This window comes from Oryx dammah, unplaced genomic scaffold (assembly GCF_014754425.2).
Source record: "Oryx dammah isolate SB20612 unplaced genomic scaffold, SCBI_Odam_1.1 HiC_scaffold_23, whole genome shotgun sequence".
Lineage (NCBI taxonomy): Eukaryota > Metazoa > Chordata > Mammalia > Artiodactyla > Bovidae > Oryx > Oryx dammah.
Genome location: NW_024070207.1, coordinates 75,327,783 through 75,344,760, shown reverse-complemented (window position 1 = coordinate 75,344,760; position 16,978 = coordinate 75,327,783). Strand labels below are relative to the sequence as shown.

The 16,978-nt window shown below is 41.1% G+C and overlaps 1 protein-coding gene across 3 annotated transcripts in view; it reads right to left on the bottom strand.

The window, feature by feature from the left end:
• Nucleotides 1–10,171: 10,171 nt before the first annotated feature.
• The window catches only part of OPHN1 (oligophrenin 1), a 567,594-nt gene continuing 560,787 nt past the window's right edge, over nucleotides 10,172–16,978 (bottom strand). For 2 of the 3 annotated variants that reach the window (XM_040265770.1, XM_040265772.1), the window contains 2 exons: nucleotides 16,055–16,096; nucleotides 10,172–14,834 (listed from right to left, as the gene is read on the bottom strand). In XM_040265770.1, coding sequence (XP_040121704.1) covers nucleotides 16,063–16,096 — 34 coding nt within the window. In that variant the 3' untranslated portion in view covers nucleotides 10,172–14,834; nucleotides 16,055–16,062. The remainder of the gene's footprint in view (nucleotides 14,835–16,054; nucleotides 16,097–16,978) is intronic. The other variant, XM_040265771.1, reaches the window with a different exon arrangement.

The following is a 16,978-nucleotide window of genomic DNA, read 5'->3' as shown; positions in this document are numbered from 1 at the left end:
CCCTGAAAAGTTTATACTCTCTTCAGGAAATCAGGCAGAAATACATAGTATACATAGTATAATACATAGTATTATCAGCACTAAAATCAGTATGATTGGAGAAGGAATGACTAAAATGAAATGGAAAAGGCTTTTTTTCAATACTGAAATGAAAGTGAAAGTGGCTCAGTCATGTCCAACTCTTTGTGACCCCACAGACTATACAGTCCATGGAATTCTCCAGGCCAGAATACTGGAGTTGGTAATCTTTCCCTTCTCCAGGGGATCTTCCCAACCCAGGGATCAAACCCAGGTCTCCAGTGTTGCTGGCAGATTCTTTACCAGCTGAGCGACAAGGGAAGCTCAAGAATACTGGAGTGGGTAGCCGATCCCTTCTCCAGGGGATCTTCCTGAACCAGGAATCAAACTGGGGTCTCCTGCATTGCAGGCAGATTCTTTACCAACTGAGCTATCAGGGAAAGACTAATGAAATAAAGCCCATTATATTTTTATAATGAAATGGAGAAGGAGTGACTATAATGAAATGAAGAAGGTGAGCAGGACTTTACAATGAACAGGTATTTATTGGTTCACAAAATATCATTACAGTTTTAGGGAACCAAATATGAAAGGCATGGAGATAGGAAAGCTGAGCTTACTTAATAGTTATTCTTCTGCTGTCATCTGCCACCTCCAGATCCATTCTCTGCCATTATCTTCCCTCCTCTGGGTTCCAAGAGGCTAATCTTGTGATTCTATTAACTTGTCTAATGGCTTCTGGCTGGGTTTGGCTAACGAGAGGCACTGACAAGTCAAGAGTGGGAGGAGAAGAGGTCTTGCTATTTCTTCCTCACCACTTTACTGCTCTAGTTCTCATTTCTGACACTGTCTGGAGTTTTCCCTGATTATATTTTCTACTAGGAATTTCTTCACAGCTCCAGCTCTCTCTAGGTGCTGGTAACACTTTCCCAGTTATTTACTCCTCCAGTTCAAAGGTGTAATGGCTTCCTGTCATTCCTAGACCTTGAGTGCTTCACCATGTCTTGTTGATACCACTAACCCACAGTTTTGAAAGTTATCAATTTAATTCCTGCAGGACCATTGCAAATGTAACTGAGAACATTCACAGGTCCAGTTTTCACAGAATTTAAAGTGTGTGACTGGGGAGAACAGAAAGAAGATGAGGCAGAGTCTACATGGCAGAGTCTTGTATGACTCTTTTCATGAAAGACTTTGAACCAACTTTGTTCTCAGTTGGGAACTCCTGAGGTTTGTTGATTTGTTACACAGATGAGGCCAGAATTAAGATCTACAATTTACTGAATATTTTTTGTGTGCCAGACATTTTATCTCCATTATCTCATCAAATCTTCACAACTCTTAAAAGTGAGCACTTATTGATCTCAATTTTACAAGTGAAAAAAACTAAGTCTCAGAAAAGAGAAATAACTTGCCTACTAGATTGCTAATCAGTAGAAAATGAGGATTTGAATCTGTTCCTGCTTAAGTCTAGCATTTGGGTGCTTCACTAGACCAAATTGGATGATAAATTAGTCTATATGACCTTTAGAGTGTCTTTCAGCCCTACAACTTTATACTTTATGGAGTAAGAAAGGTATCTCCACCTAAGTTCATTGGCCCATCCATTAACTAAAGGTGCTGGTGGTACCTTGCAGGGTACATGCAGGAGTGTGAATGAGACTTCTTGGTTGGGCACAATGCCTTCATTTCCTGCAAATGTCCCTCTGCTGGCCATGTCTTCCCCATGTCTGTGCAGAAACAGAACCATATAGCTAAATAATTCTGATAGAATTCTGTCTTTAGAAATGCCAGTTATATCATCTCTTCTGGTGGAAATATAGCACTCCAGCAGAAGTGAATGCCACCGATAGTGCCAACCAGTGTTAGCTTAGTTTAACTCTGGCACAGTCTAAGTTGATGTGGCTATTGAGTTTGGATATTAAATCAGTTTTGTATCAAGTCTTAGGAAAATGGAAAGAAGAATCAACTTAGAATACCTACTCTGGGCTGAACACTTTCCATTTATTCCTTACTACAACCCTGAGAGGCATGTGCTATCATCCTCATGTTACAGGTGAGGAAACTAAGGCTTAGTGGAAATGATTTACTAGGGTGTAAAGTAGCTAACAAGTGTCAGAATAAGCATGGAATTCAGATGCTACTTGACTTCTAAAGCCAATATTTTTCCTACAGTATCACATGAGCAGTACAATATACTGGTTAAAACCTCAGAATTAAAAACTTGGTTTTGAATCCTTGTTCCTCCATGTCTTAGCAATATGACCATGAGCAAGTCAAGTATAACCTTTCTGTGTCTCAATAGTATCTACCTCATAGTATTGTTGTAGGAGTAAATGCATTAATATTTGTAAAGCACTGAGAAGAGTGACACAGAGTCAATGTCATATATTTTTTAAAATATAGAGCCATTTCTATTCCTTTAAAATCTCTTGATTCTTCCGTTCTTGGGCCTGGAGAAGAAAAGAAAGGAACTAGATCAGGAAGCAGACTCTCCCAGAAGAAAATCAGCTTTTCTCCTAAACCTGGAGAAAGGCTAAGGCTAATGGCTGAACTAGAGAGACCCAATCTGAGAAGCTTGAGAGAAAGTATGTGGTTTCTCTGTCTTGTGAATTTTTGTGCCCACCCTCTCTTATTCTTTCACTACAGCTTGATGTTGATTAGCTAGCTCTCTCTGACCTCTATTTTACCTTCATATCTGGAAATGGTTGCTGAGATGATAGCAAGAATGGAGATAATCATCTGGAGGATTGGAAGTTTTGACTATAGATTATGAAAGCAGGGCTTGAGAATCATAACACTATCTGGCTCAAAAAAAAAACAAAAAACAGAAACTTACACGTTTCAGATTCCTTCACACTACAGTCAAATTAACAAGGGAAAAAAAATTCCATGGCCATACCTTCTTGACCCAGAACTGATAAAGATATATATCATTCATAGATGTGTATATGTCTATGGATACCTTAGGGTTTCCTGGAAATCTGGGGTGGAAAGGGAGGAAAGTATGATCTCTACTTACCACTGAAAACCCTTCTGTGAGTGGGGTAAAGCTGATGGTCACCAGGGAGACACTCACTGCCCTGTACAGGTATGATTTCAATCATTATGGTCTAGGTATTGGTTATTACCCTTTGCTCAGTCAAGGATCATGTACTCCTGAATATGATTTGTGGAGCTTCTTTATTTTCTAAGGCTGCCAGCAACCTAATGCTTCTGACTGATTGAATGCACACCTAAATGCCCAATAGTTACATTGCAAAGTGAGAAAAGTACTGTTTCTTGTGTTAGACACACCTGGGGGCAAATCCTAGGACCACCAATTAATATCTGTGTGATCTAAGGTAAGTTATTTAAACTTAGAGCTTCAGTTTTCTCATATCTAAAATTAAGATAATCCCATGACTGTTGTGAAAGTGAAGTCGCTCAGTTGTGCCCAACTCTTTGCGACCCCATGGACAGTAGCCTGCACCAAGCTCCTCCATCCATGGGGTTTTCCAGGCAAGAGTACTGGAGTGGGTTGCCATTGCCTTCTCCAGGGAATATTCCCGACCCAGAGATCGAACCCAGGTCTCCTGCATTGTAGACAGATGCTTTACCGTCTGAGCCACCAGGGAAGTCCATGACTGTTGTGAGGAGTATATAAAAAAGTGTAAAAGTTTTAGCAGAGGACCTTTCCCTCCCCCATTGCCCAGTTCTTTCTCTCAGCTCCCAATCAGCATCCTAAAACTTTCAGGGCTTTGAAAATGTAATTTAATTCTATAAATTCAAAGCCCCTCCTTCCCACTAACTAAGCTCCATAATCCCTTCTCATTTAGAATTGCTTAGGCTATAATCTGTAGAATGACTGTCTAGGCCTTACATGGATCTGAGGCACACTCATTAATGCTTCAGTTAGCCCCATGATTATTTCATCTCCTTGGGGCTATTGAATGCAGTTAATATGGCCACATCTAGCAGTGTCTTTCACATATTAATAAGAGATTTATGTATTTGTTACAATTTTATGGCAGATGGTTATAAAGTATCTTGAGCAAGGGGTGCTTTGTCTAGTACACACAAAGTCTCCATATAAGCTATAAGTGGTCCTTCACCTTTCGTATCACAACTTGCTTCAGGTACTGGCCACAACCTTATTTACTCTTTCCTTGCTCCACCTCCAGCATCACAGCAAAAGCAATGAAAAGTTCTTTCTCGAAAACTGGTTCAACCCTAGGTAATTGAGTCTTCTGTGTTAGAGAATGTTTTAGTAATGAAAATATGCTTTGTATAGGCTTAGGAGTCCATTCCTATCTAGGCTTTTACCTTTTGTTCTCTATGAAACTTTGAGCAAGTAACAATCTTTCTGTATTTCAAGTCTTTATAGGTAAAATGGAACTAAAATGAGGTGGTTAAAAGGCTCAAATGAGACAATGTATAGAAAATGTATGCAATGTGCCTGTCCAATTGTAGTACATTTTTTAACCCAATTACCACCCTAACTCTTTTGCCAGATCCACTGGGAAGGCTCAAGGATTCAGGCCTCTCCCAGCTATGCTTGACACACAATAAATGTTGAAAAAGTTTATTTCCTTCCCTTGGTCCCAGGGGACACCCAGTTCCATTATGGGGCTTGTTTCAACTCCCCAGGCTCTGAATTCTAGAAGAACAAACTATGCAAAGGTTCTAGATCAGATTCTTATAAACTATTCACTTGTGGTCAGGAGTAAGTCCGTTTTCCTCTTTGCCACAGTGGAACCAATTTGGCTACTTAGCTTCCTATGTTTCTTTCCCAGAGCTCTTCAAATTCATTGAAAGAATCTTTACACCCATATCCAAAGGTATTTTGTGATGTCTTATTCACTTCAGGGAAAATAATGTGATTTCTTGCTGGATATGAATGTACCCTGGACAGCCAAGAGGCAAGATTAATTTCTAATTAATTGTGAAACCAGCTGGCAGCAGGATAGTGCTTTTCTTCTATATCTCCTTCAAGACCTACCCACTTGCTCACTGAAGACATTTGAGGAAACACAATAAGCACTATTGTAATGACAATAAGAGTGAAAAATGTAGAGAAACAGAGAGTAAGCAATGTGGGAAAAACAGCTGTTTCCCAGAAGAGGGGTCTTCATGAGGGTGAAGGTACCTAAGCCACATAACCAAGAGTTTAACGGCCATAGCAGGAAGGAGTCTCTATTCCTCAAGTCATGGGAATGCTTCAGGAATGTTTCATAGACCTGACTGTTGGAAACTGCACAGGGCAGAGTAGTGGGCCTGGATTATTGACATGAAACTTCTGCATAAGAGAATAAGTATTTTGGGGAAACTGAACCATGCATGAGGACAGGTTCCACAGCGTGATGGGGATCAGGGTGGCTAGGTATAGGGCCAATGAACATGACTGTTTCCAGACAATCTTTTCACTATACTGAAGAATTCAAGAATCAAGTGATAGATAGTTAACATTTGGGAAGAGTTTGAATGGCAGGGCATGTTCCACTAGCCCTGAATAGGTATAGAGAAGAATCCATTCTTATATAACAACTAAGGCAGCCACTGCTACTGTTGCTGCTGCTGCTGCTACTACCACCACTTGTTAATATTAATTGAGCATTATTTAAAGGCCAATCATGGTTATTTTGATAAAGTAACTTGCCAATGGTGATTGAGGCATGAATATGGATAATGGCGTTAGAGTTCCTTTCAGGGGGTTTAGAGGCCAGGACTAGCAAAGGAGACATGGAGAATAGAGGATCTCAACTTCTACTGAGTCCTTCTAGATCTCAAGCTCAGAAAGGAGACAGAATTCTGAGTATTAAGGGATGGTAACAGGGGTGGAGAAGAGGTGAGTGACAGGACTGAGGTTGTCCATACCCTACCTACCTCACATCATGATAGCTCTGGAAATTACAGTAGAGTGGCACCTGCCAGCATCATGGTACCTAGATGGAAATAACTGAGGAAGTAGAAATAAGAGGAATAAATCCAGGGTTGACAATATGAGTGGAAACTTAGTACCCACAGTCTTGTCAAATGCTGGGAAATGTAAGGTATAGTGAAAGTCATTGTGTAGCCCTGTTCTCCAGAATCAGGAAAACTCTTTGTTGCAGCCTTAATTTCAGGCACTTTTTAGGGGCATGCTCAGGGCCTGGGTCTTCAAGAAATGGGCTTCATAGAGTTTCAGAGGAAATGATACAACTTGAATGCACACCACAACAGGGAGGCCCACCTGTCTCATGGGGAATCAGTGGAAATATTACTCTGTAGAGGGTATTCCTGGGGCCGCCCCATCTTTAAAAAAAATTATTTTAATTGGACAATAATTACTTTACAATATTGTGATGGTTTTTGCCATACATCGACATGAATCAGCCATGGGTGCACATGTGTAACCCCATCCTGAAGCCTGCTTTCCACCTCCCTCCCTACCCCATCCCTCTGGGTTGTCCCAGAGCACTGGTTTCGAGTGCCCTGCTTCATGCATGGAACTTGCAACTGGTTATCTAGTCTACATATGGTAATATAAAAGTTTCAATGCTATTCTCTCAAATCATCCTACCATTTCTTTCTCCCACAGAGTCCAAAAGTCTATTCTTTATATCTTTGTCTCTTTTGCTGCCTTGCATGTAGTAACAGTCCATCTGTTTTTGAAAAAAGATTAGTTTATTTTTGCTGTACTGGGTATTCGTTGCTGGGAAGGTTTTTCCCTAGTTGCGGTGAACAGGGACAACTCTCTAGTTGTGGTACACAGGCCTCTCATTGTGGTGGCCTCTCTTGTTGTGAAGCACAGGCTATAGTGAGTGCAGCCTTTAGTAGCTGTGGTGCATGGGCTCAGTAGTTGTGGTGCACAGGCTTAGTTGATCTGTGGCATGTAGGATCTTCCCAAATCAGGGATTGAACCCATGTCTCCTTTATTTGCAGGTGGATTCTTTGCCACTGAGCTAACAGGGAAGTCCCTGGACCAACCCATCTAGACCCCACCTACCTGGACTGACACGCTCCTTTTCTTCCAGTCTCTGAGAAAATGTTGGGCACCTTCGCTTTGTACTCCATCGGCTCCATGTGTGCGTGCATGCTCATTTGCTTCAGTTGTGTCCAACTCTTTGTGACCCTATGGACTGTAGCCTGCCAGGCTCCTCTGTCCACGGGATTCTCCAGGCAAGAATACTGGAGTGGGTTGCCATGCCCTCCTCCAGGGATCTTCCTGGCCCAGGGACTGAACCTGCATCTACTGCATTGCAGGAAGATTCTTTACTGCTGAGCCAATGGGAAAGCCCCCCAATGACCCCATAAAACACAGAAAGTCTCTGACTCCTTCAGGATACTCAGCTGTGCTGACTTGGGTTATCAGAATATCAGGGCTCTGAGGGCAAGCTTAGAGCATCAAAGGTGCAAGGGACATTAATTTGACTTTTACGTCTCCTTTAGGAGAATTTTCTCAGTCTTATAGAAGACACAAGGACTTAGTTAAGGGAATGGTCCCAGTTTGTGGGCTTCCCAGGTGGCTCCAATGGTAAAGAAACCGCCTGCCACTGCAGGAGACATAAGTGATGTGGGTTTGATCCCTGGGTTGGGAAGATTCCCTGGAGGAGGGTGCAGTAACCCGCTCCAGTATTCTTGCCTGGAGAATCCCATGGACAGAGGAGCCTGACAGGCTACAGTCCATAGGGTTGCATAGAGTTGGACATGAGTGAAGCAACTCAGCACACATGCACAAAGTCTGAATTTGAATCCTGAATTCACCCTTTTCTGGCTTAGGGAATGAGAGCAAATTATGTAGCTATTCTGTGCCTCAGTATTCTCACCTGTAAAATGAGGCTAATGCCAGTACTTACCTCATAGGAATATTATCTGGACAAATTCAGTAAACTCATGCAAAGTACTAAGGCTCACATTTGGCATATAGCAGATGGTGGCTCACACAGTAATGAATCTGCCTGCAATGCAGGAGACCTGCATTGGGTTAGGAAGATCCCTTGGAGAAGTGAATGACTCCCCACTCCAGTATTCTTGCTTGAAGAATTCCATGGACAAAGGAGCCTGATGGGCTACTAAGTTTGTCATCATTTGTTACAGCAGCAATAGAAAATTAATACAGTGGTTTTGTACCTCACTTTGTACATGTCAAATGAGGGCTTAATACCTTATCTTACATACTTTATGGATCTGAGAACAAAATGATGGACATAAGTGTGCTCTGCAGAGTTACAAGTTATAAAGCTGTTAGTATATTCTCCAGTAGAGAAAAAAATTGATCTGTTTTGAAACAACTGGATTAAAGCAATTGAAAGCTTAGAGCTCCTGACATTTCCCAGGAGAAGTGCTGAGGGTTTGGAGGCCTGCTTTTCTCCTAGAGAAGTAGTGCAGCATAGGTGAAATCAGAAAACCTAGGTACAAGTCTATTTCCTATCTGTGTGACCTTGGGCAAGTTATGTTATCTCTCTGAGCTTCAATAAAGAAATGAGTGTGAATATGTGATGGAAGCAAAGTACTCAGATGGAAGGTATATTCATCCTTCCCAGTGTGTGCCTTACTGCTGGAAGCAGAGATCTTGATTCTGGTAAACTAGCCACCCAAAGAAAGTAGAGTTGAAAGGCCCTTGGGGTGGTACACTGAGCACCTGTTTTCTGCCATTGGCTTTGGCATGTGACCTTAGATCAGTTTCTTCTCCTCTCTGAGTCTGTTTCTCCATTTTAAGAGGTTAGATTATAACTAGTTGTTTTCAGCTAATGAGCATCAGAATCACCTGGAGAGATGCCAGCTGGAGGATGAAGAAGAGTCTTCTCTTTTTTACAAGTCTCTCCTACCCTGAATAAACTACCCCCCATCCCAAATTAGAGGAGTTTTATTAAATTTTGTTAAGTATGCCCTATTCAGGACACAAGAGTTGATTTCCAAGTATGTGGTTTGAAGCAGCTGGTTCTCAAAGGAATATGGATACCTTGGTTATACATTAATTAAAATACTTGCCAATTTCAAATCAGTTAACTAGAGTCATGCTCCTCCCAGTTTCTTGCAATTTCCATTAACGTAGCTTTGTCATGACTGTGGTATTTCCTCTCAGAATACTTCTCATGTGAACTAAGATACTAATCTCTAGGCAGACAAAACCCGGTAGAATTATCCATGCTTTCATTACAAGGTTGACTGTAGTTAAAATCCACAGCTGAGAATAACTGAATGTCAAGACTGAAAATACCTTTTGAGACTACCTGGTTTAAAGGCAGATAATTTAGGGGAGACTTGCTCAGCATTACAAACAGGCAGTGAGGAGTGAGTCTGGACCCCCAACACTCCTGAATGAACTCTTTACAATGCTCCATGTTGCCTTTCTACTGCTTTTAATGCTCAGAGATTTGAAACTCAGGTAACTTTCAGTCTTAAGGTGGTTTCACTATTCTTTGAAGTAGAAAAAGTTCATTTATAGTTCATCAAAGTATAAGGCCATGTACAAAGCAATGTAAGAAGCAGGCATCTATGGACATAATCTTTATAAACATTTCCAACATACCAGATTAGTCTTATCTACCATTTTTGGTCTTTACCTCACCAAGATATCTCCTTCCTCAACCTACTTTGGCTTACAATCTGTGCTTCTCAAATTTTAATGTGCATAGTTATCTACTGGATATCTTATTAAAATACAGCTTCTGATTTCAGATGTCTGGGAGGGGGCACAGGAATCTGTGTTTCTCGTAAGCTCCCAGGTTATACTGATGATGAGGCTGATTATGGACCGTATTTTGAGTAGCAAGACTTGCAGATGTTGTTAGTCTCATTTCTAAACATCATCTCCACTTACTGTCAGAATTCCTTTACCACTTGGAGTAGTGTGCTATCTTAGAAACAGGATTGCTCCTATAGCTTCTAGTGCTGGGTTTTTAATCAATCCCTAACTGTATGACACTGGGCAAATTATTTCTCATCTTCCTGAGTCTCAAGTTTTCTTATCTATAGAATGGGGCTATCACTTTCACACAGTGATGTTGTGAGGCCTAAGGAATAACTGGAGTTGGTGCAAAATAGACTGCAGATGGAGATCCCAAGGCACAAACAGATTCTGGGCCATATATTTCCTTAGAATTACAGAAGACAACAGGAACAATGATTGGATCATGCATAATATGCTCAAAGATTGTTTCCATGACAAACTGCAGATAGAGGCCATTAATACTAGACAGTCTGTATACTTTATTAAAAGTCATGTGAATGTACTCCAGGATCTAATTCTTTTTCTTCTGATGTTACACATGTATTTCATAAAGGCATCTTTCTAGGATCTATTAATGTCCTTGGTATCAAATGATTATTTTCCTTATGAAAATGGAGGCTTTTCTTCATCAAAAACATCTCTTCAAGTTATCTTGCTTTTCTCTGCAATTTTTAAATGCTTCTGAAGCTTTTTCTGGGCTTGTAATATGTCAAGGCCATTAGAGGCAGCTACAGTAAACAGTATCATTGATCTACATTCTCTCAAAAGCAATTTTTCTAGTCACAGAAGTACTTTTTCATTACTTTATTTATTCTAGTTATTACAGAATTAAAGAACTTCTTGAAAAGGGAAGGATGCTTTCTCATAATAGCAACTCATTTTAGAAATAGTCTACATGACAACACTTATTACTCAACTTGGATGCTGAGTTTTGTCCCTCAGTGGCTGGACAATATCCCTCATATTTTTTAAACAAAAAATTCAATAATATTTTTTATTCTAAATCATCTCTTAACTTTTGCTGTCACCACAGAAAACCTTTAATAGGGATTTGATCCCAAGGCATCAAATATTGCAGAAGCACCAAGATCATTTCATCTTCTCAAACTACATGTATGGATGTCACCAGTCTCAGGGTGACACTGCACATGCTAGAACTTTGGGGAAGTAACAGACATATAGAAGGGCCTTTTTTCTTTGAAAAGCAGCTAAGCCAAGGATTTGACAACTACCAACAAATAACAAATCCTTCATGTCACAAGGTAAAAGTAAATGATTTTTTTTAAAACCGTAAGAAATGGTCATACTGAATGGGAGGAGAAAACATAACAGAAATCGCTTTCAGCCCAGTTTTTTTCCCCCAGTAAATTGGACCTACATTCCCTCCTTCCCCCCAAATGCTTGCCTTTTAATATTTTGTTAATCAGGCAAGAGTCAGAGAGTCATGTCAGCTCCAGTAATATGGCCTTTATATTACAAAAGGAAAACAATATGGGGTGCAGAATCAGAGAGATCTGGATTATAATAACAATTTTTTACTTGTGTGACCTTGCACCAGTTATTTTAGCCTGCTGGGCCCTAAATCCTTTATCTGTAAGATGAGGATAGTACCCACTTGTATGATTGTTGTAGGGACTAGATATAAGGTATATGAAGCACCTAGCACTTAGTAGGTGCTTAATAAATGCTATCAGTGTCAGCTCAAGATTTACATTGCCAGTTTCTCTAGCCTCCTGACTGAGGTATGCAGATAATTTCCTATAGTTGACACACTTCAATTATCACCCCCTTGCTGTAGCCTCTTCTGAACGACTATCCATCAACCACAGGTCAAGTCAATCTCTTTTCACAGAAGCTTTTTCTCTTTAAATCAGAGAACAAAAGGGTAGATGCTGAGGTTCATTCTTTGTAATTCTTTGAGTATAGCCCAGGGCAGGAACAGAGCTAGCCAGTCACTGCTCTTGGCTTCCAGCCAGACTGGTGGTCCCAACACTTTAGACCAGGTTCTTGATCTGTTTCCAAGGAAACACATAGCAATCTCACAGCCACATTTTTGGGACACATATTCCACTAGAATTGTGGTATCTTTCTCTGGTTCTTGGGCTTCCCTTATGGCTCAGCTGCTAAAGAATCTGCTTGCAATGCAGGAGACCTGGGTTCGATCCCTGGGTTGGGAAGATCCCCTGGAGAAGGGAAAGGCTACCCATTCTAGTATTCTGGCCTGGAGAATGCCATGGACTGTACAGTCCATGGGGTCACAAAGAGTTGGACACAACTGAGTGACTTTCACTTTCTCTGCTTCTCAATAATCTCTCAATATTTATGGTGAAATAAAAATTGATTGTGGAATTTCCCCCCAAGGAAACCACAGTGGAACCATATCTCTAATATCTTCAAAAGTACTGAGGCTCGAATGGACACTGCTTCTGTGGCTAAAATCTGCACACCTGCTTGGTTTAGTTAGTCATCTAATGGAACAGAGCAGAGAGTCCACAGCTCTCAGATTAGGGCTCAATGAGTACTTCCTGACTGAGTCCACCAGGCCTCACAGAGATTCTGTTTGGAGGTGAGCAGCAGGTAGAATGGTAGCCACTTGGCTTACTTGCTCCTGGTTTCTTAGCAACTTCGCCTTTGAGACTGGGTAGAGCTGAGAGTTCAATATGGCCACTTGGGTACACCTTCATTAGGAATGTTGTCAAATTTCTACTGAATTATTTCCACGAAGGTTCTCAGTGTGTTTATGTCAGATAACATGTCACTAACTCATCAATAAGCCATATTTAGAGTTAAATCTCAGAGAAGGCAATGGCAACCCACTCCAGTACTCTTGCGTGGAAAATCCCATGGACGGAGGAGCCCAGTAGGCTGCAGTCCATGGGGTCGCGAAAAGTCAGACACGACTGAGTGACTTCACTTTCACTTTTCACTTTCACTCATTGGAGAAGGAAATGGCAGCCCACTCTAGTGTTCTTGCCTGGAGAATCCCAGGGATGGGCGAGCCTGGTGGGCTGCCGTCTATGGGGTTGCACAGAGTCGGAAACGACTGAAGTGACTTAGCAGCAGCGGCAGCAGCAGAGTTAAATCTTGAAAGTAGCTATTGCCTTTCAGTAACACTGTTCCAAAGGCATCTCAGAGTTGGTTAGTGCATGTGTGCATTCTCTTCTCATCATCCCATCTCTCGCCTCCTCTTTTCCCCATGTCTATGCTTCTTCTCGGTACTATAGTAAGTGCACTAGTGGGGCCTTGCTAGAAGAGTCCAATAGGAAAGTCCTTTCTCTCACACTGGACCACATTGTATTGGGCTGGTCAAAAAGTCCATTTGGGTTTTTCTGTATCATCATATGGAAAAACCTGAATGAATTTTTGGCCAACCCAATAATTACACAGATCCAACAGAGAATGAGATGGCTGGATGGCATCACCAACTCGATGGACATGAGTTTGAGTGAACTCCAGGAGTTGGTGATGGACAGGGAGGCCAGGCGTGCTGCAGTTCATGGGGTCGCAAAGAGTCGGACACGACTGAGCAACTGAACTGAACTGAAAGACAGGCTATCTTAAAACCTATCCTTAAATCAAGGCACTTGTGTGGAAACAAGTGGTGACACTTTTTCCAGCAGCTTCTCTTCAACAAATAGGAATCAGAAATGTCTACTTGTCAGATTTCTGACTCATTTCACTAATTAATTGTGTTTTAGTTCCTTTTCAATGATTGAAACATCAAATGAGGAAGACCAGGACCTTAGTTCTGGAAGTCCCATTTGGTGGCAAGTATATGTGGCTCAAGAAAGAAGGTAAAAGCCAAACTCTCAAAATGGTGCACCCTAAAGCTACCAATCATGAGGCCCTTTGCTTGATAAGCATGGTATAATTGAAAGAACCTTGAGTAGGGATATTGGATCTTGTTTAGGCACAGCTGCTAACTTGCTCTGCCTCAGTTTCCCCAATAGTAAACTAAGCAGTTTGACTAAATAATACTGAAAGGCCTTTCTAATCAATTATTTTAGGAATTGTAAAAAGAGTCTTTTGTCTCAAGGGCTGTGGTTCTTAATCTTTATTATGTCACAGGTCCAATTTGCAATTCACTAGAATGTTATGGCCCATTTCCTCAGAAAAGGCACATTGTTGTGGGAGTCTACATACCATTTCAGAGGCTTTATGAAGTTCCTGAGTCCATAGATACTGGGTTAAAAACTGTTTCTTTCAGGCGATAAAAGAGCTTATCTTCAAAAAGCAAACATGAAACAACAATGACAACTACCGGGCCTTTATCCATCTTAACAATTTTCCCCAGCATTTGATCCCAAAATGGAACTCCTACAGAACAAACACAGTCTGCCTTTAAAAAAAAAAAAAAGAACTCTTTTAAACTTTTGTTTCTTTCTGATTGCTTGGAAAGGAAGCTGTTAGGACAAAGCAGGAAGAAGAATAATTCAAACAGACATAGGCTTTGACATGCAAAACATGCTTTGCAGATTTGTCCTAAGTATGTAAAAGCAGGAAGGCCACCTTCCTGAGTCCACATTGGAGGGATTATAGAGGCATCACTCTTTCTGTCTGGGCCATAGGAGCAGATGCATTCTTGGCAATGTAATATTATGCCAGAGCTCCAAACTGGCACTAAAGTCCATATCTTCAGTAAGAGAGACATGGTAAGAGCTTCCAAAGTTCAGCAAACATTCCTACTCCCTTACTTCCAAGGTAAGCAATGGCCCCAACTCAAGTAACTTTTAGTTCAGGGTAAGACTTCTAAGATCAATCTTTAGCCCCAAATATTTCAGAGATAGATGGCCTTTTGAGGAGGCAGGAAGTTCAGAAAACAGTTGAAAACTGAGCTCCTCTCTTCGACTCAGGTCAGTGGACAGCTTGGTTTCTGCAGTCTGGCTTGAGGAAGTTCAGCCATTCACAGTCTTATAGGAGCTCAAGATAGACCTTCTAGGGGAATGAAGACAGAATACAAAGGAGAAATAAACTTGTGTATAGGACATGTGCCCCTTATTTTATAGCCTCCCAGAGCCTGAAGGTGCAGGGACAGGAAGAATCTGCTCTTCAGCACACAAGGATTTGAAGAAGACCCTTCTAGAACCTGGAAAGGGTCCCCTGAGGCCAAGGATTTTACAACCTGAAAGGGAAAGAAGAGAGTAAGGAATTAGCTATGATTGGTTAAGCACTTAATAGCCACTGGGCAGCAGGGCCTCTTGTGGTAGGTAGCAAATCTGCTGAGTAACAGCAGCTGGCTAGGAAAAAGCCCTTATAACTCAGATTCCATAGACCAGTCCCAATATGGTGCTATAATCAGGGCTGGAAACCCTGTGCCTTTAGCTTGAACTCTAATCCTCAAAAAGTCTACAGGGGATATAGAAGCCTGATATCTCTAAGATTACACCCCCCCCCACCTTGCCAAATGGTCACTGCCTTTATGGCCCTACAATAACTCCAGATTTCCTTTTACTGGGACTTTACCTTCATGAGAGCTGATAAGAAAAAGCTTATCTACCCACAGACCTCTGAGGACTGGCAGTGATAGGAAGAAAAGGAAGGCTGAGGAGTACATGGAAAGCTCTGCTCCAGATACCTGGATCTTGTTTATGCATGTATTGGTTTATATCATGCCAACACTCTGATTGTCAATCAGAACTTCTAGGCAGAGAAAGAAATTTCCATGATCTCCATGGCTCTGGTGATCTTAGTAAGTTATGTATCACCTCTGAACCTCAGTTTCTTTATATGTTTAGTGAAAGTACATATTATCTTCCTTATTTCTGACATTTGATATGGACTAAATGAGCTAATGGATGTGAAAGTGCTTTGCATTTGACATATATAAAGAACTAAGGATGAAGGTTCAAGGAGTATGAAATAGTGATTTAGGCTGAAGGAATGAAATCCCTCTACAAATACTAAGGTAGACTCTTGGGACTTACCAAAATATCAAATGAGAGTTTACTGATATTCTTACAGACCCAAAGGATGTCAGAATTAAAAGGTTCCAAACGTTTCATTTTACATATTAGTAAATTGAGGCCCAAGAAAGGAAATGTAATTGCCCCAAATGTCACAACCTAGGATTTCTAAGGCAACTGATTCAAAGGCAACTCATAAAATTATACTGTAGTTTGGCTGAGAGAGAAAGAAAGAAAAAGTAAACTTAAAAACAGAGAACCTCAGTATTAAACGACAGTAAGTATAAGGGTCATGTAATTACAAAGTAGTAAACTGAGCCACAGAGGTGAATTCCCACCCTCTGGACCTACATGGCATTCCAGTTCTCAAAAACTCAGATCTCATAAAAGAAGGCATATGTGTAACAAGGTTTTGTAATCAGAAGAGGATACTACATACCTGAGGCCTCAACTCTCATCTCCAGGAAGTCTGCCTTGAGAACTGCGGGTAAAGGATGAAAGACATTTCACTAAGACTCTAGAAATCAGAACTGGAAAGGCAAAACAAGTGGGTGGGTAACCCTTCCAAGACAGTGCCAATCAGGCCATTTGAAAAATTAGGAAGTGATTCCATCCAGATATTTCAAAACATCTCACTCCATGCTTATAGGTTAGGCTACCTTTCTAGCAGATTTAGAGAGCTCAGTGTCCCAGACACAAAAACACCTTTCAGGTGCTACCACAATCCTTTGAGTGTCATACAATGGGAGGCTAGGGGAGACGAGAGAAATTGCCCTAAGACCAAAGACTACATTCTATGATTATCTCCAATGAAAGAAGGGCAAAGGGGAAAGGCAAATACCGTCTATGAAACATGAATCTTCCTTTGCCTCAGAGACCAAACAAGCTTTGCCTGGCCTCTTGATGTCTTTAGATCAGTCCTATGGTCACCTTGTCTAGAGATGTTTGGAGGAAAGAGAAAACCCTGGAGAATTAAGGTCCATATAATGTGGGCAGAAAATCCCAGACAACAGCTGGTCCCAGGGCTATGTTCTCAACATTGTTTTTCTCCTCTCTCTTGAGTCTATTTATACCTACTCCCTGAGTAATCTTATTCCCATTCATGATTTCAATCCCCATCAAGCACTGAGACCTCACTCCTACCCCAAAAGTTACTATTCATATTGTAGTATATGTGAATAAATTTGTACAGTGTCTGTACTCAATAATTCTACCCCTAAATGTATGGAGGTCCAGTACCAATTACTAGTCTAAGTTGTAGTTACCCATTGGTCATTACCATCTGGATGTCACACAGAATCTTCATACACAGTGTCCAAAATTGATCAGAGAAAGTTTTCCACAAAACCTGTTCCACCATGAT